Genomic DNA, 14,787 nt, shown 5'->3' with positions numbered 1-14,787 from the left:
CCTGTAGTCCCAGCTACTCGGGAGGCTGAGGCAGGAGAATGGCGTAAACCCGAGAGGCGGAGCTTGCAGTGAGCTGAGATCAGGCCACTGCACTCCAGCGCGGGCGACAGAGCGAGACTCCGTCTCAAAAAAAAAGAAACAAAGGATGAATTAAAACTGAAGGGAAAAAAACAGGCATGGCTATAGGGGATACAGATCATTATGGTTATAAGACTGGAAACTTGAAGAGGGAGCTTAGTGTTAAAAAACAAGTTCAGTGGGGGATACAATTGTTTACCTCTTTAGTTACAGGTCAGTATTATGCTCAAGGCCACACAACTAAAAGTAAAATGAACCAAAATTTGATCCCAGGTGGTCAGACTCCAGAGCTCGTGGTAACTATTTACTACCTTTCAAAAGTGAATCAAATTTCCAATGTTATGGAAGAAAATCACAAAGGGCTTTAAATGAACAGCTGTTTCTAATGCATGATGGAGTCTAATTTCTATGGCCTCACCTCTCTTCTTTCTCAATAGCAGAAGCTATGGGAAAGTTTTAACCTGGGTTCCATGGACGGGCTTTCAAGACCTCCATTTATGAACCTCATTTATGCATGATTTGCATTTGTGTGCCTGTTTCTCTGGGGAGAGGCTATGTTGCCTTTCATCTAATTCACAGAGCTGCTTGACCAGAAAGAGCTCCACTTTGGAGAGAATAGCAGCTAACACTTACAAGCTCTTACATTAGCCAGGAACTGTTCTAAGTGCTTTACCTGTTAACCACTCTATGCAATATAATGCTATGTAGGAATTATAGGCATACCTCATTTTACTGCACTCCATTAAGTTTTTCCACAGATAGTTTGTGGCAGCCTACATCGAGCAAGTCTATTACTGCCGTCTTTCCAACAGCATGTGCTCAATCCATGTCTCACGTTTTGAAAATTCTCACAATATTTCAGATTTTCTGATTATTATGATATGTTATGGTGATCTGTGATCAGTGATGGTACTGTTTTAACTGTTTTGGGATGCCACAAACCATGCCAATATAAGATGGCAAACTTTTTTGACAGGGTCTCACTCTGTCACCCATGCTGGAGTGCAGTGGTGCAATCATGGCTCGCTGCAGCCTCAACCCCCTAGGCTCAAGCGATCATCCCATCTCAGCCTCCTGAGTAGCTAGACTACAGATATGCACCACCACACCTGGCTAATTTTAAAATTTTTTTGTAGAGACGGTCTCATCTTCTTGCCTAAGCCATAAGATGGTGAATTTAATTGATAAATGTGTGTTCTGACTGCTCTAACAAGTAGCCATTCCTTATCACTCTCCTTTCCTTGGGCCTCCCTAATCTGAGACAGAATATTGAAATTAAGCCAATATATAGCCCTGCAATGGCCTCTAAGTTCAAGTGAAAAGAAGAGTCATAGCCAGGCGTGTTGGCTCACACCTGTAATCCCAGCACTTCGGGAGGCCGAGGAAGGCAGATCACCCGAGGTCAGGAGTTCGAACCAGCCTTGTCAACATGGCAAAACCCTGTCTCTACTAAAAATACAAAAACTAGCTGGACATGGTGGCACACACCTGCAATCCCAGCTACTCGGGAGACAGAGGTTGCAGTGAGCTGAGATGGTGCCATTGTACTCTAGCCTGGGCAACAGAGCAAGACTCCGTCTCAAAAAAAAAAAAAAAGCCAAGACCGGCCAAAGGCTAGGCCTCTTGCACCGATTAACCAAGTGGTGAATGCAAAGGAAAAGTTCTTGAAGGAAGCTAAAAGTGCTACTCCAGTAAACACAAGGCCCTAACTCCCTTCAATGCTTAGAAAGGCTGAGAGGTGAGGAAGCTGCAGAAGAAAAGTTGGAAGTTAGCCGAGGTTGGTTCATGCGGTTTAAGGGAAGAAGCTGTATCTGTTAACATAAAAGTGTAAGATGAAACAGCAAGTGCTGATGGAGAAGCTGCAGCGTTATCCAGATAATTGATGACAGTGGCTACAGTAAACAATAGATTTTTCAATGTAGATAAAACTGCCTTCTATTGGAAAATGACACCATTTAGGACTCACATAGCTAGAGAGAAGTCAATGCCTAGCTTGTTTGAAAAGACAGACTGACTCTCTTGTTAGAGGCTAACAGAGCTGGTGACTTCAAGCTGAAGGCATTGCTTATTTACCATTTTGAAAATATAGGGGCCTTAAGAATCATGCTAAGTCTACTATACCTGTGCACTATAAATAGAACAATGAAACCTAGATAACACATCTGTTTACAGCATGATTTACTGAATATTTAAAACCCACTGTTGAGAACTACTGCTCAGAAAAAAAAAATTATTTTCAAAATCTTACTGCTTATTGATAATGAGCATCAGAGCATCGGTCACCCAAGAGCTCTGATGAAGATGTACAAGATTAATGTTGTGTTGTTTTCATGCTTGCTAACATATCCATTCTACAGCCCTTGGATAAAAGAGTCATTTCAGCTTTCAGGTCTTATTGCTTAAGAATAAAGGTATAGATGCCATAGTGATTCCTCTCATGCATATGGGCAAAGTAAACTGAAAACCTTCTGGAAAGGATGCCATTAAGGACATTCGTGATTCATGAAAGGAGGTCAAGATACCAACATTAACAGGGGTTTGGAAGAAGTTGATTCCAACCTTCATGGATGACTGAGCGTTTCAAGACTTCAGTGGAGGAGGCCAGGTATGGCGGCTCACGCCTGTAATCCCAGCACTTTGGGAGGCTGAGGCAGGTGGATCACAAGGTCAGGAGTTCGAGACCAGCCTGACCAACGTGGTGAAACCCTGTCTCTACTAAAAATACAAAAATGAGCTGGGCATGGTGGTGCCTGCCTGTAATCCCAGCTACTCAGGAGGCTGAGGCAGGAGAATCGCTTGAACCCGGGAGGCAGAGGTTGCAGTGAGCTGAGATCGTGCCAATGCACTCCAGCCTGGGCGACAGAGTGAGACTTCATCTCAAAACAAACAAACAAACAAAAAAGAGACTTCAGAGGAGGAATTACAGGCACGTGCCACCACACCCAGCTAATTTTTGCATTTTTAGTAGAGACGTGGTTTTACCATGTTGGCCAGGCTGGTCTCAAACTCCTGACGTAAAGTGATCCATCCGCCTTGGCCTCCCAAAGTGCTAGGATTACAGGCATGAGCCACTACGCCTGGCACATGGTATTTTTAATTAAGGTACATACTTTGTTTTTTAAAGACATAATGCTATTGCACATTTAATAGACTACAGAATAGTGTAAACAACTTTTATATGCACTGGGAAACCAAAAATTCATGTGACTCACTTTATTGCAACACTAGCTTTATGGTAGTAGTCTAGAACTGAACCCTCAGTATCTGAGGTATGCTTGTATTAATATGCATTTACAGACAAATTAAGGCACAGAAATGACCTTACAGTCACTTTGGCTAGAGTGAAAATTCAGATAATGCCTCAGCCCATGCTTCTAACCAATTATACTGTGAGTGTAGCATGCTGGTATTCTCAGAACTATTTCCTTTATCCAGAACAGTGCTAAAAAATTTTTTTTGGTAAATGGTTTTAGGAAATGCATTTAGGTAAAGCACAATCCTCCGTTTTACACCTTCTTACTTTACACATTTACCATCACATGCCAAACCACTCATTTTGACGTGGAACATTTCTATTACAGAGGGTGTAGTTGCATCTCACTTAATTTAAATATTTTCCACTTTAGCCTTTGAAAGCTCCCACATTAACTGTATCTTCTCCAGTGAGTTGTAGTTCTCACACAGAACCATTACCCTTCTAGTCACTAGTATATTTAAGCTCAAGTGAGTAAGACTAGTAATGATTAAAATGAACCGCACAACAAATTTTAGCAAGGTAAATTTAAGTCCTATCAATATTTTCAATAAATATCGGAAAGATGCTAAAGGCAGCTTCCTGTTGTAGTGCTCTATGGATCTTTGCTTTATTAATTTGTTGAATGAGAGCTGATGAAACTATTTTCCCCCAAATAACAGTCATAGAAACATGTTACCTATTTGAAAGAACAATACCATTAGTTAGTTAAAAAATTTAATTGTAAGGATCAAGCAGTGGTTATTGGTGAAACCAATTCACACTGACAGCTTTGAAGTGTTCAGATGCTAATTTTAAAATAAATGTGACAAATACCAATCAGATTTTCATAACACTTTTCAGGATCCACATCAACTTGATTATGGACATAATTCAATACACAAGGGTAAGAGAAAGACAGTGTGTAATCACCCACAATTAAACCAGAGGTATAATTTTTTCAAATAATTTTTAGTAACAGAATAAATTCTAACTTTTTAAAGTCTAAAGCTACATAAAACTCAAGGCAATCTATTTTTCTACCTGAGATCAAAATGACTTTCCTTTTCCTAACTAAACATAATTCTTAGCATTGAGGTAAACCTGAATTCATGTGGTATACTTTGTCAAACTTTTCCAAAACATTTTAAGCCCTGCTTTAGAGAGAAATTCTCTTGTTACACATATATATTTACATATTTTTTCTTCAAAGACTAATGACAATGTATGAGGTTAATAGGCCTGTAATGGAACCATGATACTACTAATAATATGAAATAAAAAGCCACTCATTTATACAAAGTGTTCCAGAATGGTGCAATAAGAAATGGGATCACAGATTTATGTACATATATGAATCACTATGAGTTCAGAAATTAAGCTCACTTTAAGAAAACTCGGCCAGACACGGTGGCTCACACCTGTAATCCCAGTACTTTGGGAGGCCAAGGCGGGTGGATCACGAGGTCAGGAGTTCAAGACCAGCCTGACGTGGTAAAACCCTGTCTCTACTAAAAATACAAAAATTAGCTGAGCGTGGTGGCATGCGCCTGTAATCCCAGCTACTCAGGAGGCTAGGGCAGGAGAATCACTTGAATCGAGGAGGCTGAGGTTGCAGTGAGCCTAGATCGCGCCACTGCACTCCAGCCTGGGTGACAGAGCAAGACTCTGACTCAGGAAAAAAAAAAAAAAGAAAGAAAGAAAACTCATTCTATTTTTCTCTTTGGAGCAGAGGTTGCAAAACTGTGATGCCTAACAAAAATTTTGTGTATAAAAGCTCCAAAACCAAGCATTAGCCTAAATTGGCTATAACCGCAACTTAAATCAAAAACTATATTCAACTACATCTTCGCTGTGGCTATGCAACTTTTTGTTTTGTGGCCTGAAGGTTTTTACTGAGGTAACAACCTCTTATCTCTTGTCCCTCCCTCTACCACAAAAGCAAAAATAAACAACAACAGCAAAGAACACATCTACAGCTTCCTTCTTCATGGCTGTCTTTGGCAATGCTTCCAAATCTTGAAAGCAAAAGAACCTGCTAAACTATATGAGGAGGATGAAAACACTATACATGACATATGAAAACCAATCTAAGAGTATGAATTGAAAAAGAAAATACTAGAAGGAAGGCCAAGCAGCAGTCGGCCCTCAATAGAAAACAAAAGAGAAGGAGGGCTGTGACTGCTCTGGCCCTTCTTCCATATTATCTCCCAATTAGAAGAGCGTGGAACCGAAAATTTAAACTCTGAAAAGGTAATAACTTTCAAGGAGGAGCTACGGAAGTGAATAAATGATAAAGAAGAACAGCAGTAGCTTTAGCTGTCAATGAGTTTCTTTGCTCTGGCATTGGCAATATCAATACGATCTTTGTTGGTGTCAGCCTGAAAAACAAGAACGATATCAGCTTTATTTTACAAGGTAAGTAACTCTAATAAAAATTAAACATTTTACACTTGGAGTAACTGACACACTGAGAAAATCCAAGAAACCACGTGAAGTTACATTACAAAACTCATGTTGGGCAAGAAGTAACAGAACATGAAATTCATTTGGAAAAACCCTGGTATATAAACATGACAAAGGTGTAACATATAAGACCTTGTCAATATTTCATCAATTCTACAACACATTTTTTCATAGTTTAACACGCCTGAAACTGGGATGCATCCTGTAATCAATGGCATTTTTTGATGTGATGAAATATGAGAGTGCTCTTCTCTGTTAAAGATTGGACCTCGTGTGAGTCCTCTGAACTGAATCACAGAATCTCATCTGGATTCAGACACCCTAAGTCTAACCTGGAGAGACTGAAATAACCTTTCCAAAGATCTTTGGAACGAATCTATTACCATCCACACCAACATCTGAATTAAAATGACAGGTAAATGTAGCCTAAACCCAGACTGCAGCATTTAAAGCATCTTGTGAACCACTGTTTCAATTAAAATCCATCAAAAGTGATTTAACAGAGAGCTAAGCTTAAAAACTCACCCTAAACTTTAAAGTTCACTGAGATTTTAATGAGGTATGACTTTTTTTTCTTTCTTTTTGAGACAGGGTCTCACTCTGTTGCCCAGGCTGGAATGCAACGGTACAATCACAGCTCACTGCAGCCTTCAACTCCTACACTCAAGCAATCCTTCTGCCTCCGCCTCCAGAGTAACTGGGACAAAAGGCACATGCCACCACGCCTAGTCAATTTTTAAATGTTTTTAGTACATTCTAGGTCTTGCTCTGGTCTTAAACTGCTGAGCACAAGCAATCCTCCTGCCTCGGCCTCTCAAAGTGTTGAGATTACAGGTGTGAGCTACCACGGTTGGCCAAAGTATGACTTTTACATGTGACACATCGAAACACCAAAAACAATTTCACTTTCATAGTATCATGTAAAGTTAAGGGGGAAGAAAAAAGAATCACAACTTTCTTTCCCTCACATGACTCTATTTCGTGTGACCACTCTATATTAACTATTCTGCAGAACGGATTTTCTTTCATGAGATGAGGATTCAGGAACTTAATTTATTTTTAGTTAACAAAAAAGGCTGATGTGGGAGGAAAGCTTTAGCTTTAGCCTGGGAGGTAGGCTGCAGTGAGCTGTGATTGTACCACTGCACTACCCTGGGGGACAGAGCAAGACCCCATTCTCAATTAAAAAATTAGTTAACAAAATAAAACTTACTCATTTGGGAGAGAAAAAAACACAGTCAAAGGTTAAAGTAGATACTAAGCTTCATGTGTGAAGGTTTAAGTAAAACTACTACATTCCAAAACTCTGGTTTCAAAAGGTACCAACTGCCATGAGGGGGAGGACTTGGCTCTTGTTTTATGTGTTAGAACCACCATCTCGCTGGGCGTGGTGGCTCATGCCTGTAATCCCAGCACTTTGGGAGGCAGAGGCAGGCAGATCATGAGGTCAACAGATTGAGACCATCCTGGCCAACATGATGAAACCCCGTCTTTACTAAAAATACAAAAATTAGCTGGGCGTGGTGGCGTGTGCCTGTAGTCCCAGCGACTCGGGAGGCTGAGGCAGCAGAATTGCTTGAATCCGGGAGACGGAGGTTGCAGTGAGCTGAGATTGTGCCACTGCACTCTAGCCTGGCAACAGAGTGAGACTCCATCTCAAAAAAAAAAAAAGAACCACCACCTCATCAGAACTAAGACCTATGAGTCCAGGAGCTTCTTCTACCATGTCCCCCACAGCATCTAGCACAGCTGTCTATTACGGAAACACTGAACTGGGTGTCTCATTTTCTTGTGGCAATAAAAAGCTTTTACCTTGTCTGTGATTCGTTTTATTTGCGGATTTTGAGCATCGATCTCATTGCCTATGTTCAGGGCCATGTCTTTTAGATTTCCCAGGATACTACCCACTTGAGTCAGGTTCTCTTCCATTTCATCTTCTCTGGCATCATTAGTTATGCTATCACAAGAAGACAGTTAATTCCATAGATTTTTCTGAATGTAAATAGAGTAAATCTGGATTTAATTTTCACAAAAGTACCAAAATGACTCTCAGCAAGTATAAGATCCAAAGGAATATAGGTTACCATTCTTGGGAAACATTCTGTAATAAAAACTGGAAGACTCATCAAAGAGAGCACAGTGACTTAAAGCCATGTAAGAAAAGAAACTCTAAAAGTGTTTCTCAAAGCGTAATTCCCAGCATCACCTGGGAAGCTGTTAGACATGGGAACATGCTAATTCTCACACTCCACTCCAGACTTACTAAATCAGAAACTGTAAGTGCGTCCCAGAAACCTATGGTTTCATAAGCCCCTCAAGTGGTTCTAATGCACAGTTAAGTCTATCTAAAGAACCACGGCTCTAAAAGAGAGGTTGGATCACCATCTGATTATGTAAATCAAGTGTTATTCAAACAGAGTATGCACATTTGTTTACATATTGTTTATGCCTGCTTTAACCCTACAACAGAGTTGAGTAATTGCAAGAGACTGTATGGCCTGAAAAGTCTGAAATATTGACTCTCCAGAGTGCAGTGGCCGGATCTCAGCTCACTGCAAGCTCCACCTCTCGGGTTCACGCCATTCTCCTGCCTCAGCCTCCTGCTTGTAGCTGGGACTACAGGCGCCCGCCAACTCACCCGGCTAGTTTTTTGTAGTTTTTAGAAGAGACGGGGTTTCACCGGGTTAGCCAGGATGGTCTTGATCTCCTGACCTCGTGATCTGCCCGTCTCGGCCTCCCAAAGTGCTGGGATTACAGGCTTGAGCCACCGCGCCCGGCCTGTTACAGATCTTCTTACAGGAATCTAGCTGACCCTTGCTCTAGATGACACATTTTAAAACATATTTTTTTCTATATACAAAAGTAAAGTATGTCTAGTTCAATAATTCGGAAAGTGCGGAAAAGTATAAAGAAAAGTTAATCCCGTCACCCCAGGTCAACCACCACAGTCAATATTTTGTCTGGCCGGGTGTGATAGTTCATGCCTGTAATCCCAGCACTTTGGGAGGCCGAGGCAGGTGGATCACCTGAGGTCAGGAGTCCAAGACTAGCCTGGTCAGCATGGTGAAACTCTGTCTCTACTAAAAATACAAAAATTAGCTGGGCGTGGTGGCACACACCTGTAGTCCCAGCTACTCAGGAGGCTGTGGCAGGAGAATTACTTGAACCTGGGAGGTGGAGGTTGCAGTGAGCTGAGATCACGCCACTGCACTCCAGCCTGGGCAACACAGCAAGACTCTCTCTCAAAACAAAACAACAAACAAAAAGACAAAACAAAAAAAACCACCATATTTTGTCAGTGGGCAGATTTTTAAATGCATTTTTAAAATGGAATAAATACAATTTTTATTTATTAGTTAGGGGTCATGTACTGCTAAACTCATCTCCTAAGTGAACCATTCATTAAGAAAGGTACAGGAATATCGGGAGGAGTTGGCATACCGTTTAATGTATCCACCACTGGCTGCTCCTGTCGTTGGTTGCTGAGGCTGACCATTTGTCACCGGGCCTGGCTGTTTAGATACTACATTGCAAGGTGAGTTTTCTCCGCCATCTCCCCATGTTGTCTTATAAGCCTTGCCAGACTCAAAGTTCTTTGTTCTATATAAGAGTCAGGAGTGTAGGGAGATACCAAAAAAAAGAAGAGGGAGAGTTCTAATTATTAGCGCCTGTTACCTTGAGGATGACACTAACAACTCTAGTAGAAAAGCTGCATACAGCTAAGTCTAGATGATCTATACTATGCTCCATGGCAATATGGGATAGGAAATAGATGAATTATGTAAACCCATTGACACTAAAAAAAATTTTAAAAAGGTCCAAATACTGCTTCTACCAAATCTTTACTAGGTTGTTAGCAAGTAGCAAAAAGAAAAATATTTGATTTTTCAGGTTCCCTTAGCCTCTGGCACTATCGTTTTGCTTTTCTCTTCCTAGTGTATCCAGCACTATCTGGAAAAGAGGTTAATGCACATTACTTAAAAAAAGGTCCCTTAGAAAAAGTGTTCTGGGATACCTTAAGAGGTTCCTTGAAGGCACCTCAGAGGTTGACAAGGGATGACAGAATAAGAGGGCTGACGCTGGGTGCAGTGGCTCACACCTGTACTCCCAGCACTTTGGGAGGCCAAGGTGGGTGGATTGCTTTAACTCAGGAGTTTAAGATTAGCCAGGGCAACATGGCAAAACCCCATCTCTCAAACTCCTGACCTCAAGTGATCCACCCACCTCGGCATCCCAAAGTGCTGGGACTAAAGGCTTGTGAGCCACTGCTCCCTGCCTCAAAATGCCATCTCTATAAAAAAATACAAACATCAGCTGGGTGTGGTGGTGCACGCCTGTGGTCCCAGCTGCTCGAGAGACTGAGGTGGGAGGACTGCTTGAGCCCAGGTCGAGGCTGCAGTGAGCCATGATAGTGCCACTGCACTCCAGCCTGGGTGACAGAGTGAGACCTTAAATCTTAAATAAATAAAGTTTTAAAATAAGAAGACTGAATTTGAACCAGTGTAGTTCCAGCTAATCAGTTTTTATTAGAATTTTCCATGAAAATTTAAACAATGGTTTCTTACAAACAAACCAGCCATCAGGAAAGAAAAGCATGAATAATTTCCAAATTGGACAATCAGTGGACAAATAAGTACCTTGACCACATAAGTGGTCATTCATAAATCCTATAGTGTAGGAGCTTTTCATTTAAGAGTTTCCTCTTAAAAAAAAAAAAGATTGAGGCCAGGCACAGTGGCTCACGCCGATAATTCCAGCACTTAGGGAGGTTGAGGTGGGTGGATCACCTGAGGCCAGGAGTTCAAGACCAGCCTGGGCAACATGGTGAAACCCCATCTCTACTAAAAATACAAAAATTAGCTGAGTGCAGCAGCATCCACCTATAATCCCAGCTACTGGGGAGGCTGAGTCGGGAGAATCACTTGAGCCCGAGAGGCGGAAGCTGCAGTGAGCTGAAATTGCACCACTGCACTCCCGCCTGGGCGACAGATCGAGATTCCATCTCAAAAAAAAAAAAAAAAGATCACCAGATGCAGTGGCTCACACCTGTAATTCCAGCACTTTGGGAGGCTGACTGCCTGAGCTCAGGAGTTCGAGACCAGCCTGGGCAACACAATGAAACCCTGTCTCTTGAAATACAAAAATTAGTTGGGCGTGGTGGCGTGCGTCTGTAGTCCCAGATACTCGGGAGGCTGAGGCAGGAGAATTGCTTGAACCCAGGAGGCAGCAGTTGCAGTGAGCCAAGATCTCGCCACTGCACTCCAGCCTGGGTGACAGAGTGAGACTCCGTCTCAAAAAAAAAAAAAAAAGTCATAAGGCTAAATCTCTTAAAAATAAAAGCATATGCTTTAGGTATAGCTGACAGAGACAAAAATCAGTCAGAGCCAGAGTATTACCATGGAATTAACCACTCAAACAGACCCAACTGGCAAGAAAAAAAAAAAAAGCCTAGGAAAGTGACTTTTAAATGGCTATTACAGGCTGGGTGCAGTGGTTCACACCTGTAATTCCAGCATTTTGGGAGGCCGACATGGGCAGATCACCAGAGGCTGGAAGTTCGAGACCAGCCAGGCTAACATGGCAAAACCAGTCTCTACTAAAAATAGAAAAATTCGCCAGGTGTGGTGGCATGTGCCTGTAATCCCAGCTACTCAGGAGGCTGAGGCAGGAGAATCACTTGAACCTGGGAGATGGAGGTTGCAGTAAGCTGAGATTGCACCACTGTACTCCAGCCTGGGCAAGAGGGTGAGACTCCATCTCAAGAAAGAAAGAAAAAGTGGCTATTACAGGGAAAAAAAATGGCTATTATGGAAAAGTAGCACAAAACTTTTCTTGATTATTTGGCTAAAGTCAAGCTTTTATTCAATTTTAGTTTTCACTTTTCTATAAACAAAAACAAAATAGTATGTTGCTCAAATATTGGTCTCTGATTTATTCTATCTTTTACATTAATAAGGAAGTTTTAAAATTTCAAAATAAAAAGGTAGGGAAGAGATTTTATGAAAAAAGTTACTTATTCCTTAATAGGCATGTGAGGATTCATTTCTGGCAAACCTAGAATTGAACCTTAGACCTTTACCATTAATATTACAGAAAGGATACTACTACTTTCTTTGTGAGAGGCACTGCAAAGGCAAATTTATGAACACTGAAAGGCTAGTTATCAAAGTGTGTTTCATGGTACCACTTTAAGTTATCATAATTATGTTTCTATGCTATTTTTATTAATTAACTCATTTATTTATTATGAAGTCATGTTAAATTCTTCCTGGAACAAGGTAGGATATACATTTTTAAAATAAATATTCACATATATTCTTTGTTAATAATAAGAAAGGTCCCAGGCAAAATTCTAGAGCAGAGTAAGTGCTACTAAATAAAACAAAAGCAATATATTAGTTTAACAGAAAGTTAATAACCACAAATATTAACAGAGGTAATAGAAGTGGGGCTTTTATTAGAATTTCAGATTGTGGAACAGGTTCAAGAGAGAGGGTTGAAATTCCAAAGTAACTAATGAGATATTATGTTTCTGACAGCACAAAAAGAGGAGTAGACTGGGACATGACCTGTGGGTTCTGGTCTATTAAGGGATATATATACACTCCAAACTCCTTCCCAACATTAAGAGGCAATATTTGAAAAAATTATTTACACTTATGAGAATTCTTCTTTCCATAATTAGATATAAGGGCATAAGGTGCCAATGAATTGTTTTAAAATGATCATGTGAATGATTTTTGATTGAAGCATAGTCTATAAACAAAGAATCAGATTGGTTATCAAACTCTGCTGTCTTTAAAATGACTGGATCTTGGCCAAGTGCAGTGGTTCACATCTGTAATACCAGCACTTTGGGAGGCCGAGGCAGGCGGATCACAAAGTCAGGAGTTTGAGACCAGCCTGGCCAACGTGGTGAAACCCTGTCTCTACCAAAAACATAAAAATTAGCTGGGCATGATGGCACTCCCCTGTAGTCCCAGCAACTCAGGAGGCTGAGGCAGAAGAATCACTTGAACCTGGGAGGCGGAGGTTGCAGTGAGCCCAGATTATGCCACTGCACTCCAGCCTGGGCAACAGAGTGAGACTCTGTCTCCAAAAAAAAAAAAAAAAAGAAGACTTGATCTTTGAAGATGTTCTTTCTGTATCAAGGGGAAAAGACACAAAAAGCTGACTTTGAATTTTTTTACAGCTTTGCATTGTGTTGGCATGTTTACCTTCAAATGGGATGGGAAAAAAACTACTTTTTTTCTTGTAGTTATAGTATGTTCTGCATGTTTATGAAGAGGTGGTGTGACAGTTCATTGTGTCTCATTCAGCATGTCCACTCTAGGTAATGCCTTTTGGTTGCTCGAGACCCTGTCACTTGCCATCACCCTGGAGTTTCCTCCATCAAGTTGGAACCTGTTTTTAAGGCATTGTCAGATAGCTGCTTACTTAAGTTAATAAAATAAAAAATGTTCACAAATATAGTAATGTTTTTAAATTAATTACTTTCCTTCCAAAGGGTCTTAGATGCTTTAAAGGTAATACCTTCCAAACTTAATTGAGTATCAGAGCGATCTCAGCGGTCCCCAACCTTTTTGGCACTGGGGACCAGTTTCATGGAAGACTATTTTTCCACAGATGGGGACCAGGTGATGCTTTGGGGATGAAATTGTTCCACCTCAGATCATCAGGCATTAGTTAGATTCTCATAAGGAGCACACAACTAGATCCCTCACATGCGCAGTTCACAATGGGGTTCTTGCTCCTATGAGAATGTAATGACACTGCTGATCTGAGAGGAGGCAGAGCTCAGGCAGTAATGCTCACCTCCTGCTATGAGGACCAGTTTCTATTAACAGGCTATGGACTAGTAGTGGTCCATGGCTGGGGTGTTGAGGGCCTCTGCTGTAGAACACATAGATATGTAGGTTGCACTCTGGAGATTCTACTCCAATACATATGGGGTAAAGCCTGGGAATCACTTGTTGTGTTTTATATAAGGTCAGTGGGACATTTAGCGATCCAGGAGGAGTACTTTAGATTACTCTGGTAGTCTGTCTACAGACTCTAGTAGTCTCTATATTGGAACACTAAATAGTTAATCTGGAAGAAGCAAAGGGACAGGTCAGGATTAAAACAAACAAAAAGGCCAGGTGCGGTGGCTCACACCTGTAATCCCAGCAGTTTGGAAGTCCAAAGTGGGTGGATCATGAGGTCAGGAATTCAAGACCAGCCTGGCCAAGATGGTGAAACCCTGTCTCTACTAAAAATACGAAAAATTAGCCAGGCGCGGTGGCAGACGCCTGTAATCCTAGCTACTTGGGAACCTGAGGCAGGAGAATCACTTAACTCGGAGGGCGGAGGGTACAGTGGGCCAAGATCGCGCCACTGCACTCCAGCCTGAGCGACAGAGTGAGACTCCATCTAAAAACAAACAAACAAAAAACAAACAAACAAAAGTAACAGCATTTGGAGTAAAATAACTTAAATCCCAATCCTACGCATGTCATTCAGAAGGTACAGAATCTTAAGGAAACTTCAATTTCAGAGAATCCCTTTCTTTGTAAGTAAACTAGGATAATAACAATACTTAATGTTTAGCAGGGCTATAAAATGTTCTGTTGATAACAGACATAAAACTGCTTTGTAAATCACTGGATAAATATTTTAATTCATTGGCTTCAACTTCAACCTGACCCTCAGTCAACAGTTAATGCCTGTAAGTGCACAGATTACCAACTGGCATGTTTGTTTTTTGGTCCATTACCATTTCTTTTTTTTTTTTTTTTTTGAGACGGAGTCTCGCTCTGCCGCCCAGGCTGGACTGCAGTGGCCGGATCTCAGCTCACCGCAAGCTCCGCCTCCCAGGTATACGCCATTCTCCTGCCTTAGCCTCCCGAGTAGCTGGGACTACAGGCACCCGCTACCTCACCCGGCTAGTTTTTTGTATTCTTTTAGTAGAGACGAGGTTTCACAGTGTTAGCCAGGATGGCCTCGATCTCCTGACCTCGTGATCCGCCCGT

General features: G+C 41.3%; 2 protein-coding genes across 6 annotated transcripts in view; one reads left to right on the top strand and one right to left on the bottom strand.

Annotated features, from left to right (window-relative positions):
• The window catches only part of LRRC57 (leucine rich repeat containing 57), a 25,594-nt gene extending 12,719 nt beyond the window's left edge, over positions 1 to 12,875 (top strand). Inside the window, exons 7-8 of one of the 2 annotated variants that reach the window (XM_011941113.1) lie at positions 2,856 to 2,887; positions 12,803 to 12,875. The gene's annotated coding sequence lies outside the window, so the exon portion shown is untranslated. The remainder of the gene's footprint in view (positions 1 to 2,855; positions 2,888 to 12,802) is intronic. The other variant, XM_011941114.1, reaches the window with a different exon arrangement.
• Positions 4,035 to 14,787, bottom strand: part of SNAP23 (synaptosomal-associated protein, 23kDa) — a 41,419-nt gene continuing 30,666 nt past the window's right edge. For 2 of the 4 annotated variants that reach the window (XM_011941116.1, XM_011941117.1), the window contains 3 exons: positions 9,218 to 9,376; positions 7,589 to 7,733; positions 4,035 to 5,691 (listed from right to left, as the gene is read on the bottom strand). In XM_011941116.1, coding sequence (XP_011796506.1) covers positions 5,626 to 5,691; positions 7,589 to 7,733; positions 9,218 to 9,376 — 370 coding nt within the window. In that variant the 3' untranslated portion in view covers positions 4,035 to 5,625. The remainder of the gene's footprint in view (positions 5,692 to 7,588; positions 7,734 to 9,217; positions 9,377 to 14,787) is intronic. The other 2 variants (XM_011941118.1, XM_011941119.1) reach the window with 2 other exon arrangements.

This window comes from Colobus angolensis, unplaced genomic scaffold (genome assembly GCF_000951035.1).
Source record: "Colobus angolensis palliatus isolate OR3802 unplaced genomic scaffold, Cang.pa_1.0 Scaffold199, whole genome shotgun sequence".
Taxonomy (NCBI): Eukaryota; Metazoa; Chordata; class Mammalia; order Primates; family Cercopithecidae; genus Colobus; species Colobus angolensis.
The sequence above is the reverse complement of the archived record's forward strand: the minus strand, read 5'-3'. Positions and strand labels throughout refer to the sequence as shown.